This window comes from Neofelis nebulosa, chromosome 5 (genome assembly GCF_028018385.1).
Source record: "Neofelis nebulosa isolate mNeoNeb1 chromosome 5, mNeoNeb1.pri, whole genome shotgun sequence".
NCBI classification, from domain to species: domain Eukaryota; kingdom Metazoa; phylum Chordata; class Mammalia; order Carnivora; family Felidae; genus Neofelis; species Neofelis nebulosa.
The window spans coordinates 23,549,598-23,567,917 of NC_080786.1; the positions used below are offsets into that span (position 1 = coordinate 23,549,598).

The 18,320-nt window shown below is 37.4% G+C and overlaps 1 protein-coding gene across 10 annotated transcripts in view; it reads left to right on the top strand.

Moving 5' to 3' along the window:
- Positions 1-11,038, top strand: part of SATB1 (SATB homeobox 1) — a 101,121-nt gene extending 90,083 nt beyond the window's left edge. For 7 of the 10 annotated variants that reach the window (XM_058729791.1, XM_058729786.1, XM_058729789.1 and 4 more), the window contains 3 exons: positions 6,719-6,922; positions 7,505-7,600; positions 9,300-11,038. In XM_058729791.1, the coding sequence (XP_058585774.1) occupies positions 6,719-6,922; positions 7,505-7,600; positions 9,300-9,803 (804 nt within the window). In that variant the 3' untranslated portion in view covers positions 9,804-11,038. The remainder of the gene's footprint in view (positions 1-6,718; positions 6,923-7,504; positions 7,601-9,299) is intronic. The other 3 variants (XM_058729793.1, XM_058729794.1, XM_058729795.1) reach the window with 3 other exon arrangements.
- The last annotated feature ends 7,282 nt before the right edge of the window (positions 11,039-18,320 follow it).

The following is an 18,320-nucleotide window of genomic DNA, read 5'->3' on the forward strand; positions in this document are numbered from 1 at the left end:
CTGAGCCCCTTCAATAACCTGGAGAGGGTTTACAACAGTGACAGTTTAGAAGTGTAAAACTAGTAATAGTTTTAAAATATCATGATTTTTTTTTCTTTTCGGCAAATACAGGTATCAGAAACCATACCTTGAAAATAAATATATTTGGGGAATACATACACACGGGTATTCTATTTAAAACATGTTTCTTTTTAAAAGCCCTCTTTAAATACAGTGGAAGTAATGTGCTACTTTTAGCATGAAAATTTATTGGTATGTCTCCGTTCAAACTTATTTCCCGTGTTTTCTTTAATAAGACCAATGTTAACGTAGCAGGAAAAGTTACTCAGCGCCTGCTGAGATTTTCTTCACAGAACACAAAGTAGATGTTATTAAACTGGGGAGAAAGATTAATGTATTTCCTACTAATTCCATAGAGGAGAACATGTATCTTTATTAATGTTAATGGTGGGGGCCTCTCATTATGTTATAGAATTATCTGCTTTAGCAAAGGTTTTTCTTCTAAAGAACTTCATAACATTTAAAGGTTAATATGTTAGGTAAAGAACAGTATCTTAAGATAAGTGTTTTTATTACAGGACATGATGGGATGGTTTTTATTAAATTACATGATGATTTGAATGGGGAAGAAGAAAAAGTGCCCTGCTTCTTGCCCTCAACTTTAATGCCTTTAATCAAATAATGACCTTCTGGAAAATAGTTAATTTTAAGCATTTGGAAAGATCAATACCACTTTGCCACCAAAAAATGGCCTGGACGATGAAATTTGATGTATTTAAAGTATCATTTCACCCTCTTAACCTAGTAAATAATTTAAAATGCTTTCAATATTGTTTTGCTACTGTTCTGTTTCCCGCTGTTTGAAGTGTTACGACTGTTCTTGAGGAAAAGAAAAAGGGTAGAAGTTGGTATGTGAAGCATCCGGGCCTCCAATCTGGAAGTGGGGTTTTACCTCCATTGGGTCCTGTGTCTGCAGTAGGGCCCCAAAGAGGTGATAATGTGTTAATACTGTATTTGAGGCAGAGTGTAGTAAAAGGCATAAAAAGTATGAAAATGGAACCCTTCTGGAATGTTAAAGGCATGGCTTACGCCGCCATCGGTCGCTTTGCGTCTTTGTGATATCTGTAAACCTTCAAGCTAAAGGTGAAAGATTCTGCAACTCTGACAATTAGAACCCATTTTCCCCCCAGCTTATAGAACATTGATATGAAATTACCCTTGAGTGCCGACAGCTTTGTAAATAAAAAAAAAAAAAATTGCCCTCTATTAGCATGTTTGTGGGCAGATTAAAAACTGTCTTCATTAGCATAAGTAACACTTACGGATTCTTTTAAAAGTAGAAAATTATTTGCTGAATGATAAATTGCTAGCTTTATAGTTCGTTGTTGTTGAAAATGTACTCATTCAAAATGCCTGGTGTAGTTTAGTCTACAATACTGAATTTTTTGTGTTGGAAGTACTATTTAATGGATTATGTACTTAATCCTTGTTCCTACTACTTGCTAAAATGTAATTCATGCTTTCCACTAAAATGTTTGTATCAAATACGTCCCTATTTAGATTGATTTCTTTTAATATCATATATTATTATACTATATGCCCCAGAGATTGGAACAAAATACTCCTGCAAATAACACATAAAAGATGACGGTGAGGGGGAATAAACACAGACTATAAAATGTTTTGCTTTTTAGAACTCACGTTACCATTCCGTTTTTTAAGATGTATTTTTCCTTCTTAGTTGCAGCAAGAATTGTCATTTTCTTTCTTCTTTTTTCTTGTAGCTCTAGGATTTAAAATGTATATGCATATAACAATAACATATACATATCTGTATATTGCATTAAATGTTTTTTTTTTTTCCTCAGAGAATACTGAAGCCTATTTTCCCCTGGAAAGCTCGTTGTGTTATGTGTTCCCAGCTCTGTCACAGAACAGGCCCTGTAAGGGTTCTCTTTTTATGTTTGTGAGACTGTATAGGTACAATAAATTCATTCAGGAAAGGAGGTTACTTTTCTGACTCAATTAAAATCATTGTGTACCCTTCTCCGTTCAGATGTTCGAAGTGAATTGACTTGAATTAATTGTTCTAAAAAGAGTGGAGTGGAAATCAGGGATCGAGTTTGGTTGGAAATTAGCAGCTGAGAGATGAGGGTGCCAGGATTTTTATTTAAATGTGGTACAACAAGATTCTGTCAGTAAAGCACATCATTAGAATATTGAGTTTAGAACTGCTAATTTTTCCTTTAAAATGAGCATACAGTCATGTGTTTCATGGACCATAATAAATTGCCATTGTGTTGTCATTGAGTTTGTTTTGCTTTTTTTCAGTACTGGTTTGGCAGTCATTCTGCATTTTCTCTTTTCCTTCCCCGCCCCTCCCCCATCTTACTTTTTTTTTTTTTTTTTTAATAGATCCCTCACCAAAACCCGTCCGAAGAATGTTATTTATTTCATGCGGTCTTAGGTTTAGCATCTTCTGCACCGTTTTCTTGCTTACGGTAGCAAGACATTTGCAGATGGTTCTTGGTTACTATAAAGTACATAACAGTATTTCCTTTGTGGCAGATGGATTTAAGACTTTTAGTTCTCAATAAATGTAGGTTTACAATACATAACTTTACAGGATTTGTGTTGTATATAACAGGTTTGAACATATTATCTCAGAATTCATCTGCATGGCATTTTCAGCTTATTCAGGGTTCAAGCCAGTTTTTTTAAGTAATGGGGGAGCGCTGTGATTGATAGCAACAGCTCAAGGCGTGATTTTGAATGGAAACAAAGGGTTTAGAACAGAAGGTGTCAAATTAAACTTTGTCAGTTTGAAAAGTAGTAACATCCTGAAAGTATTACTAATTTATTTACATGTGGCTACTGTTTATATTTTGCCCTCTTTATATGCAGTGTAATGTTGCTTGGCAAATTGACTACACTTAAAGTTTAGGTTGTTCCTTGTGCCATTTTAGTTTTCTGAGCGTGGATTGGTCTTATTATTTTAAGGCTGTTACGCTCCTGTCTTTCCTACTGTACGGAACAGTTGTGATCTAATTTGATTTGGGGAGTAGCTCACTACTCCCGCCTGTGGTCTTAGAATATTTCAAGTCCCAGAGACCTCTCTTAAAAATGTAATTATGTTCACATTTTGCAGCAAAGTCCTGCATTTCATTCCTTGCCTCTCCTCTACCAAGCAGATCTGTACATTTATCACTTAAAAACCCATACAGTGCTTAGGGGAATCATCATTATTTGTCAGATATTGTAATATTCTGACACATTGCTTGTCTTACCAAGTTTGTTGGCTCTAATAGTATCACTTATGGAAAAGTGACCTAGAAAAAGGTATTGGGGAATTAGAAAGCATTTGGCTTTTTTAGTCACTTTGTGCAAAAACCTAGATCAGATTACTGTCATCATTAATAGAGTCTCAGTCGATAGGATTTGAGGTAGTCAGAATATTCCAAGGTATTTAAATAGTATTAGAATAAATTAATCTTACTTTTGCCAGTGTAAATTGGGAATGAGCCAATGTCTCTGCTGACAAAGAACTAGCGTATCAAAATGTCTGTTTTCCGTTATTTTCCAAGAGAGACACACGTCAAGAAAAGCACTCCCCCTTTTTAATTTTTTTTTTCTTTTTGGAAACCCTTGTAGAACTAACAGTTCCCAGCTGCACCGTTAAATATTTTTCTAAGAAGCATCTGATTTCGGTCTCTTAAAATCATCATGTCTCTTGAAAGGCTAGCAGAGACAAGCTTCAAACTTATAATTCATCAAATTATTTTTAGATAAGGAATTAGAAGTATTATTTAAGGGCAGAGGTTAATAGCAAACTACTGGAAATGTTATGGTAGTCATGGGCAATTAATAAAAATAAGGATCCATTCATCAGTGTAGAGACACAGAAGTGACAATATGAGCAAAATATTTGTCGAATGAGTCACGGCTCTTTTTCTGAAATATTTGTTAAACCAGCATGAGTGTGATTGTTTAGGAATTAGCTATCATTATTAGCCATTTTAAAAGAACTAATGATTTTCTTTTCCAAAGAACATCTGTGATCCACATGTTTTTTCACATATATCCGAGTGCTAACTGATCTCTGTGTTACTTTAAAAAGTTTTTCTAAAGGATTGGAAAAATTATTGGAGTGTTTCAGCTCCCTCCAAGAAGCTTTTCTTACGTGAATTATTCTTAATTTAACTTTCAGCAATTTTTAGTTACAGGCATTTAGTTCTTAAAAAAAAAAAACAAAACAAAACCTTAGCTACTCAATGCTTAGCACTTAGTGGGCCAATATACAATACTAGCTAAGTACAAAACCCCCAAAATCCCAACTTTTCTGTTCTGTTTTTAATGTGCCCTCTAACATCTTGAAAGATAAATAGAACTGCAGTAGTTTCCTCCGTGTAGGCATGGGGGCCTGTCAATTGCCGTAGCTGAAGAATGGAGGAGGAAAGCCATCTTAACCATAGTTAATATTCAAGCCTACAGGAAGATATATATCTGAAACCTGCACAGCATCCAACTTAGAGGTAAAGTATAAAGAAATAGCTGAGATGTAGGAAAATATAAAATATTTTCATGGCTCAATCCAGATAGCAAATATTTGCCAATAAGAGCTAAATAAACATCTCCAGGGCACATGTGCAAGTGGGTCTCAAATACTCAAACACAGTTTGAGAGTTAATGTTATACTCCTATAGAGCGAAAATATGACACATCATCATATTTTTCTGGAAATAAACGTAGAATTGCCATGGTTAGGAAAGAAGCACATTCAGTGACATGCTCATCACAATTACTACTTTTTTTCACTAATATTCTTGCCGGTAAATCTTCAGTTTACTGCCTGCTCTCTCAGCCTTGAATTATGCATTCAGTGGCACTGAATGAGTGCATGATTGCGTGACCATCTCCTTGTACATATTTGTTTAATTAAGAGACCTGTTGAGTAGAGAAACAAATGTCTTAGAAAAAAATAGATCTCATGAGGTTTAGCAACAGTCACTCACCCTTGGCTGGTTAGTAGGTGGGTCTTGGGAAGCTAATGTTAGCAGCTCTCCATCTTTTCTTTTAAATTCTCTCAAATAGGCCATTTGGGGCAGAATGGGCCTTGTTTCTTTTCGCTGTATGTTGCAGTTAGAAGGGGAAGGGGAATTTTCTCCGGTAGTTCAGTATGGGACGAATGGAGAAAAGTCATACCATTCCCTGGTCTCACCCCGTACAACAACAGCAGCAATACACCAAAAAAATCTCGTTGGCCGGTTCTAAAACGCAGATGATAAAGAAATTGTGCTTTTTCCACTCCCATCGAACTAATTTAGTTGGCATTTCCAAGAAATCCCTTCATCTTCGGTCAAGTCCCTAAAGCAGAGCCTAAGACAGGCATCAAGTGTCTAGGCTTTTATGAGAGACCTGGAAGGAATGAGGGAGGATAGGGAAGAGGTAGGGGTCCGGTAAGAGGTATGGTCTCAGGTGGTCTGTATTGATGGGGGAAGGGAGTAAGAAGAATGGGGAGGGCCATCTCTGTTGAGTAAATTGAAGGGTTGAGTGAGTGGTCCCTTGAGGGGAAGAGGACAGGAACGTTGTACCACTGGGTCAGCCAGTCACTGGCCACCCCAGAGTGAGGGGGTCAGTGAGGACGTGGAGGAACTGTCCGGGCATCTCCAGGAGAGATGACTCCAGACATCGCCCCAGAGAAGGATGTGGCTCTGAGCTGTTAGCAGGCAGCACGGCAGCTGCAGGTGGTTGCCTTGCTGGTGAAGGGGTTTGGGTGAGACACACGCTCCCTCTCGCCACCCCGTTGCTTAGTGTCCATCATGGCAGCCAAAATGAAGAACGTTCGGAATGGTGATTAGAAGATGTTAGACAGGGTCCTCTGTTGGACCACTCAGTTTTTGACAGATAATCTGAGGATCAAAAATGGGACCCTTGGGGAGGCATCAGAGAGGTTCAGGTTTGGGCATTCATTGGACATTTCCTTCTCTCAGCCTAGGAAATCTATTAAAATTCTTGCCTGATGCATCATATGTTGCACACTGCAGTGGGCAGAAAAAAACAGGCCCTGAGATGTTTTTCTGGAAAGTTGTTTCTGGGAGAATTCTTCTAATGCCCATTCTGAGCATTACGCTTACACTAGACAACGTTCTCACTCACACTACTGCACATGTCTGTTCTCTCTCTCTCTCTCTCTCTCTCTCTCTCACTCACACACACACACACACACACACACACACACACACACAAATATTTACACGTAGTTTCCTTCCTAATACAAGAAGTATAAACTTGAGGAATCCTTTTAGAAAAAAACTATTCCAAAAATCTACCCTATCTCTTAAATACCTTCAGGATCTCAGACGGCCACTCATCAGACAAGAAAGTTGGGCACGACTAGAAGCACACTCAACTTGGCTCTTCTCATGTTTCACATATTGCAAAGTCCGTGGTAAATGTGTCTTGCCCTTGGAATCTAAAAAATATGACCCTCCTTTGAGATGCAAATCTGAACATTTATTAGAAACAGAGCCTGCCTCCCTGACACGTACAGCTATTCTTTCTTAACAGGTTAAAAAAAAATTTTTTTTAAGCAGGTTGGAGTGTTTTGAGCTTATAAAAAAAAGTTAACTTCACAGGGTCTTTTCTTTTTAGCTCTTAAATGGAACATACCAGCCCCCCCCACAGGCATGAACTGACCTATTATGCCCTTGTCTCCAAGGGGTGGTTGTGTGAGCTGTTGCGCTGGAAAGAAGATCCCTCTCCAGAAAACAGGACTCTGTGGGAGAACCTCTCCATGATCCGAAGGTTCCTCAGTCTTCCTCAGCCAGAACGTGATGCCATTTATGAACAGGAGAGCAACGCGGTGCATCACCATGGCGACAGGCCGCCCCACATTATCCATGTTCCAGCAGAGCAGATTCAGGTTCGTTTACCTTGGCCAATTCAATATAGCACTAAGTAAATAGAGCTTTACACTTAGCAGGGAAATTAGCGTTTCTCTTCTTCCCGCCAGTCTAAACATAGGCTTTAGCAAGAGATAACAATACGCTGCCATCTTGCTCAGGGGAGTAAAGGGAAATTAACACACTTTTTCCAACATGTGTATTGTGTTCCTCTTCCCTCATCTCCCCACCCACAAAGTGGCAGGAACCCCCTTTTTAACACTTGTTTGGCAAGTGTGTTTTTGTTCGAATTGGATGGTTTTGTGTGTGAGAGCTCAAATTTTGTTTTTGTGTTTTGAAAATCAGAATCTAAAAAAAAAAAACCCACTATTTTTCTAATGACTACCAACACTGCCCTTTAGGAAAGGGATTTTCTGTAGAGGAGGTCTGTGCAATCACAACGTTATACCTCCTTGGGTGCTGTCCAGGATGAGGAGGGGAGGGAAACCTAATTGGAATCTTGCTTCTGACTCCTTGGCCCTTCCTTCACCTTGTAGCTGTCTCCCCACACCCTCACAGAACACAGGTTAGGGGTGAGTCACGTCTGTTTGTCTTTCCTTTAGAGCCCCTCTCCCACCACCCTTGGGAAAGGAGAGTCTAGAGGCGTTTTCTTACCAGGCCTGCTGACCCCTGCACCATGGCTCGGTGCTGCTCCTCAGGTGAGCGGGCACAAGTTAACCTATGCCAGCGAGAGGGGGTGGCGTGAAGACCTGCTCTCCCTTGGTCTGGATTTTCAGACTTGCAAAGGACATACTAACCATGGTGGTAGCCAAAGACCACTGTGCCCCAGATTCAGCCGTATGCTGAGCTGGTCATAGGACTGGTCTCCATTCATCCACTGAGGGAACGCCCCTGTGAGTTTAGATTGGGAGGCTCTACGATCATGTAGTTTGTTGGTGCCTTATGGCCTTGATTTGTATGATGTATTTCTGTTAAATCTAAGGGGATATTTTTAGCTTTCCCATACAAGAGAAAATGCCATTGCTTTGCAGAGTCCTAAAATTCTGTCTTTGTTGAATCACCTGCATTATTTCTTGGTATTGCTGTGGAAAATGTGTGTGTGTGTGTGTGTGTGTGTGTGTGTCTGTGTGTGTGTACGTGTACACACAGACACACACACACAGCTGAAAACAATAATAGGGCTATCCATCCACTAGGAAAAAAAAATCCTTGAGTGTGTATTAAAGATAAATTGGAAAAGAGAATCCCTTAGGATATCAAGCACTAAAATAATCATGAAAGCCTGAAAAACTTACTGTTTAGCAAAAACAAAAAAAAAAAAAGAAAGGTGTATGTTAAGTAATAAAAATAGTACTTGTTTGAAAATGTAAATTGTTTTTAATAAAATTGTTTCTTAGGGGGATAAAAGGAAATGCTTAGGCACGGTATAAACGTTCTAATATTTCGCGGCTTACTCAGGTTGATTTGCTTTGATGATAAGAATTATGGATATACAGTATACAGTATGTGCATGTGTCACACATTTGTTATGTATAATTGTGTATGGAAATTACAGCACATATACAGACACTAATTACGAAAAAGTGTCTGTATACACTAAATTTAAATCCTAATCACATCTCAGTTTACTATAGACAAAACAATTTGCTAGCCGTTGTATGGTGGATCAAACCTTTATTTTTCCGTAGGAAAAAAAAAAAACTTGCAGTGTCAGCCTAGTGCAATTTGGTAAGTAATTGTGCGTGTATTAAATCGGAACTGACTGGTAGGAAACTCACAAAAGTGAGAATCCCAAAAATCCTCGGAGTCTTAGGGGATAGTGCTGAAAAAGAGCAGACGTTTATCTATTTTATTTGGAATTTAAATAAGACTTTCCGTTCTTGCTCCATGTTTTAGCCATGGATGAAATGAGGCAAAACACACATTTCTTTCCCCAGGCTCTGTAGCTCTCCTTTCTAAAATGCCTTTGAAATCCTTACTCCTCAATCTTCGTTTTAAATCTTTGTTCATTATTTACATCATAATTTGCTTTGCTGCCTTCGTCTTTGATGCGTATCCTTCTGGTGAAGTTCATGGCCCGTATTTTCAGCGCGCTGACTTTTCACTTCCGTGAGCCAGACAGAAAATGAAGGGCAGGGAGGCTCCACTGACCTCCGATAATGCAGCCCAGCGGCTGCCTCCAAAATCCTAGTAATGCCTCCCCTCCCGGTGTTTACCATTTTGACTTCTTCCCCTGATGGCGTGGGCCATCTAGCCGGCCTCCCTTTTTGTCCTGAATCTTGTCCCCCTCGGAGAAGCTACTGGTGGGATTCCGAGCCACCTGCCTCCTCCCAGATGGCTTCGCGCGCCCGCCTGGGGAGAAGGCAGAGCTCTGACTGTCCGCTTGTTCCTTTGCAGCAGCAGCCGCAGGCGCAGGCGCAGCAGCAGCCGGCGCCGCCACCCCCGCAGGCGCAGGCGCAGCAGCCGGCCGGCCCCCGGCTCCCCCCGCGGCAGCCCACGGTGGCCTCGCCCGCAGAGGCCGAGGACGAGAACCGGCAGAAGACCCGGCCGCGGACGAAAATTTCCGTGGAAGCCCTGGGCATCCTCCAGAGTTTCATCCAAGACGTGGGCCTGTACCCGGACGAAGAGGCCATCCAGACTCTGTCCGCGCAACTTGACCTTCCCAAGTACACCATCATCAAGTTCTTTCAGAACCAGCGGTATTATCTCAAGCACCACGGCAAACTGAAGGACAACTCCGGCTTAGAGGTGGATGTGGCCGAATACAAGGAAGAGGAGTTGCTTAAGGATTTGGAAGAGAGTGCCCAAGACAAAAATGCTAACACCCTTTTCTCGGTGAAGCTAGAAGAAGAGCTGTCGGTGGAAGGAAACACAGACATTAACACTGACTTGAAAGACTGAGATCAAAGTATTATTTTCATTCAACAGTGCCACTGGTATTTACTAACGACATGAGAAGTCCACCTTGTATTCTCTCAGAAAACCTTTGTTGTTCATTGTTTGGCCAATGAATCTTCAGAAACTTGCACAAACAGGAAAGTTGAGAAAGGATAATACAGACTGCACTAAATGTTTTACTCTGTTTTACAAACTGCTTGGCAGCCCCAGGTGAAGCATCGAGGATTGTTTGGTATTTAAAATTAAAATTTGTGTTCACGGGACGCATCGAGGTGCATACCCGTAAGCATGATACCAGTGATATCTTTTTTTTTTTTTTAATATTATTATTCTGGAGCCTCAAACAAGCATTATAACTTCTGTGATTATTATTTCCTTCCTTTAATTATTTCTGTACCACTCCACACTGATCTTTGGAAACTCGCCCCTTATTTTAAAAAAAGAAAAAAAAAGAGTTTGTTACTCTATTGTATGTTACAAAAGAACTATAGACTGTGGAATGCAGTTTAAAGATGACATATGCCAACAAATGCCTTGTATTATATGGCACTGCCGTAATTCAAATTTGTTTTTATTTTGGAAATAAAAGTTCACTGTAATTTTTTTCATTCTCATTGTTACATGATTTTTTAAAAAATGAAAAGAAAATGTGAAACACAATTTAGTCCTCATTATTTATTTGTAGATCCTGCAGCATCATGTTGTAATTAATTTTTTGGAAGTTTCCGTTAAATGTAATATTGCTTCTCTTGTTACCATACTGATTCTTTTCTATTTATAAATGTATTTTGATGGGCAGTAAAACAAAGTGTCTTAAAAGTTTTAAATAGAGAAAATGTGCTTTACACAGTTGCCTATAAAAAGTGCTCTATGTTATCCAAGCAATTCATACTATAAGCTTCACTCTTATTGTTGTATGCAATTTTTACTATCATGCAAATAAGCTTAGGTAAATAAAACTAATAGATCACCTTAGAAAATTATGCAATTAATGTGAAAATAATGGATGTTTGCAATGTGTCTTCCTTTGGTTTACAATCAATTTTAAAGCTACATCTGTATAAAATTTCTGTATAAAGGTGTATTTCTTTTTTATGAGTTTATGGCTATGAAAACACCAGCTATTTTGTTACAGCTGGCTGTTTTTATAAGTGTATCACAATTTTCTTTATGCAGAAATGTTCTGATTAGGAGTGGATATTGACTGTAACTACACAATTAAAATTGTTTGTATGGTATGACATGGTAGGGTTTGTCTGCTTATGTGAAGTAACTTGAAAGAGTCAAGGATGGCCCTCTCAGTTAGGTGCATGTTGATACTTTCTTGAGGATATTTTACCGATTTTATAAAGAGCAACTGAAAAGTCACTTGAAACACTGTAAATTTCAGTCACAGACGTGGTCATTTTTTTAAGTTTAACAACAAAGACCATAGCCTGTTTTTGCTTAACATTTTGCCTAACAAACAGAGAGAGCAGGATGGTCAGAAGACCTGCCAACGAAAACATAAATCTAGTCTCTAGGAGTTATGCACTTAGAATGAATTTGTCTGCATTTAGTTCACAATATTTGATTATGGCAACGCTTTTTTTAAGCTAATGTATAAATATTTTAAAGGCCTTTACCAGTAACAAAGTAAGTAGGGAAAAAATGGACCTTCTGTATAAAAACCTCACAGTAAGCAATGTATTTTTTTAAGTTCTAAGTGGAATATGAGTTAACTCGGAGCTCATTTGGTTGTGTATGTCATAAGTATAGGAACTAAATGAAGAAAATAAGAATAACACACCTGGATCTTAAACACAGTCTTCTGAACTCTCGCAACATAAAGCTCTGTAAACTCCAAGATCTAGAATGAGATGTGCTAATCATGGTCGTGGAAGGGATTGAGGCCAGCGTTGCGGTTTTTGATTGTTAGTATTTTGTTTGTATTCACTTTATCTTTTGCTGCTTTTTAAGGTTTCCTAGATGTTGATAGGGGTATCTGTCTGGGTTCCTTGATGGTTGGTTCTGAAATTGTCCAATCTCTTCATGCCTAACGTTTTTCCAGGCCCTGATGAGCTCAGTGGTACGCAACTGGGCTGCTTTAATGTTGAACTTTTACTTAAGGAACTAAAATGGCATCATTGAAGACTCCCAATTCAGCCGTAAAAGTACTATTTACTTTTGAAGCACAGCTGAACTACGAAGGCAGCTGGTTTGCTGTAACTTAAAATTGTATTGAAAAAGTTTTCAGTTCTTTTTATTAAATGACAAGACAACTTTTAAACATTTCTTGCGTAGAGCTCAGAAAATCACTTGAGCAAACGACATTTGAATTAATAAAATAGAAGCTAGATTTCATGTATTTAAAAAAGGAATACATAGAAACGAGTATGCCATAAAGTTTTTTACAAATTCCTTTCTCCTGCTTTTTCTCCTCTGAGTTTAGGGGAGAAAGGTAGAGCAAAGAGTAGACTTTTATTTTTTTAACCGGCCCAACAGAATATAAGGTGCCAGAAACTTAATTTCTTCAGAACGAAAAATTGGGTTGCAAATACGATTTTGCCATTCACAGTAACCTCATTTCTTTTGAAATAACATTTTGAAAGAATTGATGAGTGTGTGTAAGAAATCAATACGATACTAATGAAAGTCTCAGACCCTTTGACGTAAGCAGCATAATCGTACTAATATGATCTTTTAAGCCAAAAATTAAAATAAAAGCACATATTAAAAGAGAGTGATGGTCATGATGGAGTGAGCAAAATTGTTTCCAGGGAAGATGGCACAATTTGACAATGATTCGTTTGGGTGATCTTCCACATTGCTCCCCTGATGTTTTTTATTGTTAATACCAGTCCTCTTACTACAGGTGGCTATGGTAAAAACTCCTTGAACAAGCTTCATTGTGTCCAAGTATTTCAGAAACTTTTAAAAGCTGGGCATGACATAGCGCTTTGTGCTGTTAAGACCTTAGCAGAGTCAGGTAGTTTGCAGGTAATATTCAACCTTGTGCATCTGAATCTGTCATGGATTCCTTCCCTCAGCACTTTGCCACTAATTTGTATTACACTCTGTGGCCATATAATACTTGCACATTATGCAAAAAATAATGTTGACAGTATCTCCTTGGCACGTAATATGCAGAGTTGACGCATAACCTTTGAAAACCAAGGTAACTAATATCTGTGCCCTAGTTGTATGGCACTTGGTTAAAAAGTCTGTACATATTATGTATAAAATGTGTATTGATTAACATTTAGTCCTAAGGAATTCTGAGCTTAAAAGAAGTGGTTTTTTTTTTTCCAAGTAGTGATATCTATATCTAACTGTGCTTATCTAAAATATATAGCTTGAGTAGAAAACATTTTCAAAATGACTCAACATTGAGTAAAACTGACAATCCCATACATTCCACTATTAAATTCTGCCCTTTTCCCTATTGTTACCATCAGCTAATATTAAGGTCCTTGATTGTCACAATATTATCAATAAATGAGGTATTCTGAACTGCCTGGTGATATTTTCAAAAGGAGCAAAATGTGTATACCCTATTATATAGCCCCCCAAATAGGACTGTCTTGCCAAAGCAAGCCAAAAATCTGCATGATAGTGTGGAAACCAACGAAGGTCCAGAAACATTTATCACATTTAAAATATCAGAAGATAACTGATACTGGAGCTTATCTTACAAGTAAATATTTTGGACTTTTAAAGGGGGCATATTACGGATTCAGTGTTCCTTCCAAGGCAATCCTTTCAATGTAAATACTAAATACTTGCATGTCTTGCAACAGAGGTTAAATTACAATCTATTAACCTGCACATTTTTGATAAAATATAAAGTACCCTTAATAAAGAGATGTGGTGAAAGGTGTATGTCCAGAATACTATTACCTGTTTAACAATACCAAATGTTAAATAAAAGTAGTTTGGAATTAATGTTTAAAAGATGAGCAACATTTTTAATTAAGCCTTTCTTACATTACCCTACTTCTATGAATCATGTATCTCCAAATTTAATTTTATCAAGATAATTCCACTAAAATTCCATTATGGCTTCTTGCCTTACACCGAGGTTGTGTATTAAGTCACCTTCTGTCAACTATTTTCAACTGCTAATAGCCTTATTGTGATCAAAAGCACGTGACCTGGGCCCCCGGTCTCTGGCAATGGTTGATGAGGGAATACAGTAAAAGAGTACCTTATACTTGTTGCCTTGCAAAGTAAACATAAAGTCTAAAGTGACCTATTTTGCACTAAATTAAATCTTGAACATTATTTCTGTACTATTAGTTGAATTTCTTGCACTGGTATTATTTGCTCTCTATGGTAGTTAAGTCTTCATTACAGTGACAGGATCTAATTCATGTCTTTACGCCCCCAAAAGAAACGACGTCCCGTGTGCTGCTCTGATTTTCCACTCACAAAAGAACAAACAGTACCTGTTATAAATGAGGATGTTGAGAAGGTCCGAATATTTAATGTCTGCTAACTCATCGAGTCTGTGGCAGTGTGATGCAGAATGAGCATTTGTCCAGAGCACAAACCTGTCCGATAGCATCTTACTGCCGAGACAGGTGTCACCTACTCTGCCTTTGTTTCTGATTTTACTTTCCAAATGTTACCAGGTCTCTTTCAAAGCCTTCCTGTGTTCCCAGGGCCCCTCACTGACCGCACACGCAGATATGCTTAAGATGAAAATAGCAACATTTGTAAAATGCTTCGTTATGTAAGGTACTGCCGCAAACATACCTCCATCCCACTCTGAGACACTTCCGGCAGGCTCTGAAAAGTCCCACTTCAAAAACCAGGGAGAGGAAACTCAACTAGGGTAACTCATTTGTCCAGCTAAGTGGCCACGTTGGTTTCAAACCCAAGCCTTCCATCTATGCATTTCTATCTCTATCTTCTCCTTTATAAAAGCTTCTCCAAATGCAGAAAATGTAGAAACATTAGTTGCAATTCAAAAATTTCAGAAATATAATGTAGCATGTATTTTGTTAATATGAAAAAAATCTATCACTAAGTATTTGAAATCAAATGTGTGAGATGTTAACCTCCAAACTCTGCTGTCCTGGTGTAAGAGCCATATACAGAAAATATTTTTTTCTAAAAAAACATACAGCTTATAGGAATGTAAAATATACACGAAAAAATAGAATAATGTAATGAACCCCTGACGATTCATCCCCAGGTCAACCACTGTAACATTTTCCCAATAAGGACATTGTGAAACTCATTAAAATTAGAGATGAAATTTTGATAAAAATATTCAAACTGTTCAATGGCTTTTTCCCATAATGATGTTCTGGCATCATCTCACTTTTTACAAAGTAATGAATTTTTTTTCTGATTTCTGGAGAAAAAAATGAAGTTTTCCTCGGAACTCTCTGGGAATTCTCAAAAAGCCAATTTTAGAAGGAGAGCCTGTGAGAATTCCACAAATATTTGTAACATAAGAAAAAAAGGGACAAACCAGCCTCTCTTTATTTATAAACAATACGTGCTTTCATATCATTGTTGAAACTAAAGTACATAATTTTCAGTTATGCATAATAAAATATGTAATTAAGCAACATTCCATAGTGGATTAAAGAATTAAAAGCTTCAGGTGCAGAAAAGAATTTGTTGGCATCTTCTTTTTCAAGGTGGTATTTTGAGGTGTTACTTTTCATTTTCCTTTGACATCTTATACACAAATAAATAGACACAGGTGAGAAGCAGAGAAATGAAGACGTGGCTACCACAGTAGACCTGAAAAATAGTGAGGTAACCTATTTGCAAGGTGCCCATGAAGGCTACACTAAAAAGGACAGAAATCTAAGCCTGGGGAGAAAAAAAAATCTCTAAATTGGGGGCTACCGTTTCAAGAACCAGAAATAACATAATAAAAAGTTAATTGCAGCCGATCATTCCTGCATCTCAAACTACATTAAATTAATTCACAATTAATTCCAATTGGTAGAGTCCAGTAGACTTATGCTATAAACGTGAGTTCATAGAGGCATCTGGCATCTATCCTATTTTTTAAAAAGAGTAATGCATCAAATAAAATCAAACCCCTCAAATGTCAGACTGCGTCAGGATGATTCTGAAAATAAGCTATTCTATTGAACACTTAAGAAAAAAATTGTAATATAGAGAGGAAACACCACATCGAACATCAGTAGAACTTTCTGTCTATCTAGCTACAGTTTTTCATACAATGTTTAAACTATAGTTATAATCAACTGTATGAGAGCAAGTAAATTCACTATCCTGTGTCTGTATTACTCCAATCCTGACATGGAAATCTATGTTTGGTTTGTGAATGAATGAGATCAGATAATTTGGAAGAAATATTGGACACATAATAAGGAATGAGACCCATATCCCGTGGACAATCCTTTTAGTGGGGCTTTTTAAATGGACACATGTAGGGGCCCCTGGGTGGCTCAGTCGGTTAAGCGTCCGACTTTGGCTCAGGTCACTATCTCATGGTCCGGGAGCTCGAGCCCTGTGTCGGGCTCTGTGCTGACAGCTCAGAGCCTGGAGCCTGCTTCAGATTCTGTGTCTCCCTCTCTCTCTCTGCTCCTCCCCCGTTCATGCTCTGTCTCTCTCTGTCTCAAAAATAAATAAACATTTAAAAAAAAAAAGAAGGAAAGAAAAAATAAATGGACACATGTAAAGAGACTTTTGTTAGCCTATAGCATCTCATGGTTCTGCTGAAATATGACATTTTTGTATGTGTGTGTCTTTCTGTATCCCATCTTATTACAAAAAGAATTAGCTGAAGACTTCTATATGTACTGCAATATCATGGGACAAAAAAGAAAAAATAAAACAAAACATATAAAAATTTGGATAGAAAATAACACAAATTGACAAGAATATTTGACACACAGAAATGCATATCATGAGATCCCACACAATTTATTAGAGTAGGCAACAGCTTTATTGAGGTACAATTGACATACAATCAACTGCATACACTTAAAGTACACAGACTGATAAGTTTTCACACACACATATGCACACACATACAGATATGTGTGTATATTTATACACCCACACAGTTGGGAACACAACGAACACGTCCCTTATCCCAGTAGTTTCCTTGTGCCTTTTTGTAATAATTCCTCCCTCCCACCTTCCCATCCTCATTAATCACCATGCCCATGAAAGCACGGATCTACTTTCTGTCATTATAAATTAGTTTGCATATTCTAAGGTTTTATATAAATAGAATTTAGAAGGTACTCACTTTTGTCCACCTTCTTTCGCTAAGCATAATTATTATAAGATTGATCCACGTTCAGTTTGTTTATTATTGAGTATACAGTGAGTATATTATCGAGATATAGTACAATTTGTTTCATCGATTAAGATCCTTGCCAACACTTGATATGGTCAGACTTTTTAATTTTAAACATTCCAATAGGTGTGCAGTGATACCTCACAATTTTAATTTGCATTTCTGTAATAAATTGCATTTCCCACTGAATATCTTTTCATGTGATTTGCTATCCGTGTATCTTCTTTATGAAGGGTTTGTTCTTTTACCAATTTTTTTTATTGGTTGTTTGTTTTCTTATTACTGACTTTTGAGAGTCCTTTATATATTTTGGTTACAAGTCCTTTGTCAGATATGTGATTTGCAAATAGTATTTCAGTCTATGGCTTATGTTCTCATTCTCTTAATAGTGTCCTTTGAAACCAGAAAGATTTTAGGTGAAGTCCAATTTAACAATTTTGTTTTTGCCTTTAAACGTCTTGCTTTTAGTGTTATATTTGCGGAATCCAAGGTCACAGAAGTTTTTTCTTTTCTTTTCGAAGATTCATAGTTTTAAGTATGATCTATTTTGAGTTAATTTTTATATATGGTATAAGGTATCAAGGTGTGGATCAAAACTTGTTCTTTCTTTCTTTTTTCCATAAGCATTTCCAATTATTCCAGTACCATTTGTTTAAAAGCTTATTCTTTTTCCACCTAATTACATTTGCACTTTTGTCCAAAATCGATTGATCATACATGTGTGTGTCACTTCTGGACTTCTTTAAAATTTATTTTCTCACTTTTATCAACCTTTCCACCAAGACCATGCTGTTCTGATTAGCTCTACGTGTCTTAAATTCAAGTGATCTAGGTAATCTAGAGTCTTCAAATTTTATTATTCTTAAAAATTGTCTTGGTGATTCTGGATCTTTTCACCTCCCTGTGAATTCTAGATTCAGCTTGTCAATTTCTACAAGAAAAAAACACATCTGCTGAATTTTGACTGAGATTGCTTTAACTCCATAGATAATTTTTCAAAAGAGCCTTTTAACAATATTGAATCTTCAGATCCTTGAGCACTATATACGTCTTCATTTATTTAGGTCTTCTTTACTTTCTCTCAGCAATGTTTTGTGGTTTGCAATATACAGTTCTAGCATATCTTTTCAGATTTACCCCTCAACTATTTCATATTTTTTATTCCATCACATATATTTTTAGAATTTTTGATTTCTAATTGTTTGTTCCTAGAATATGGATACAGAATTGATTTTTTTTTT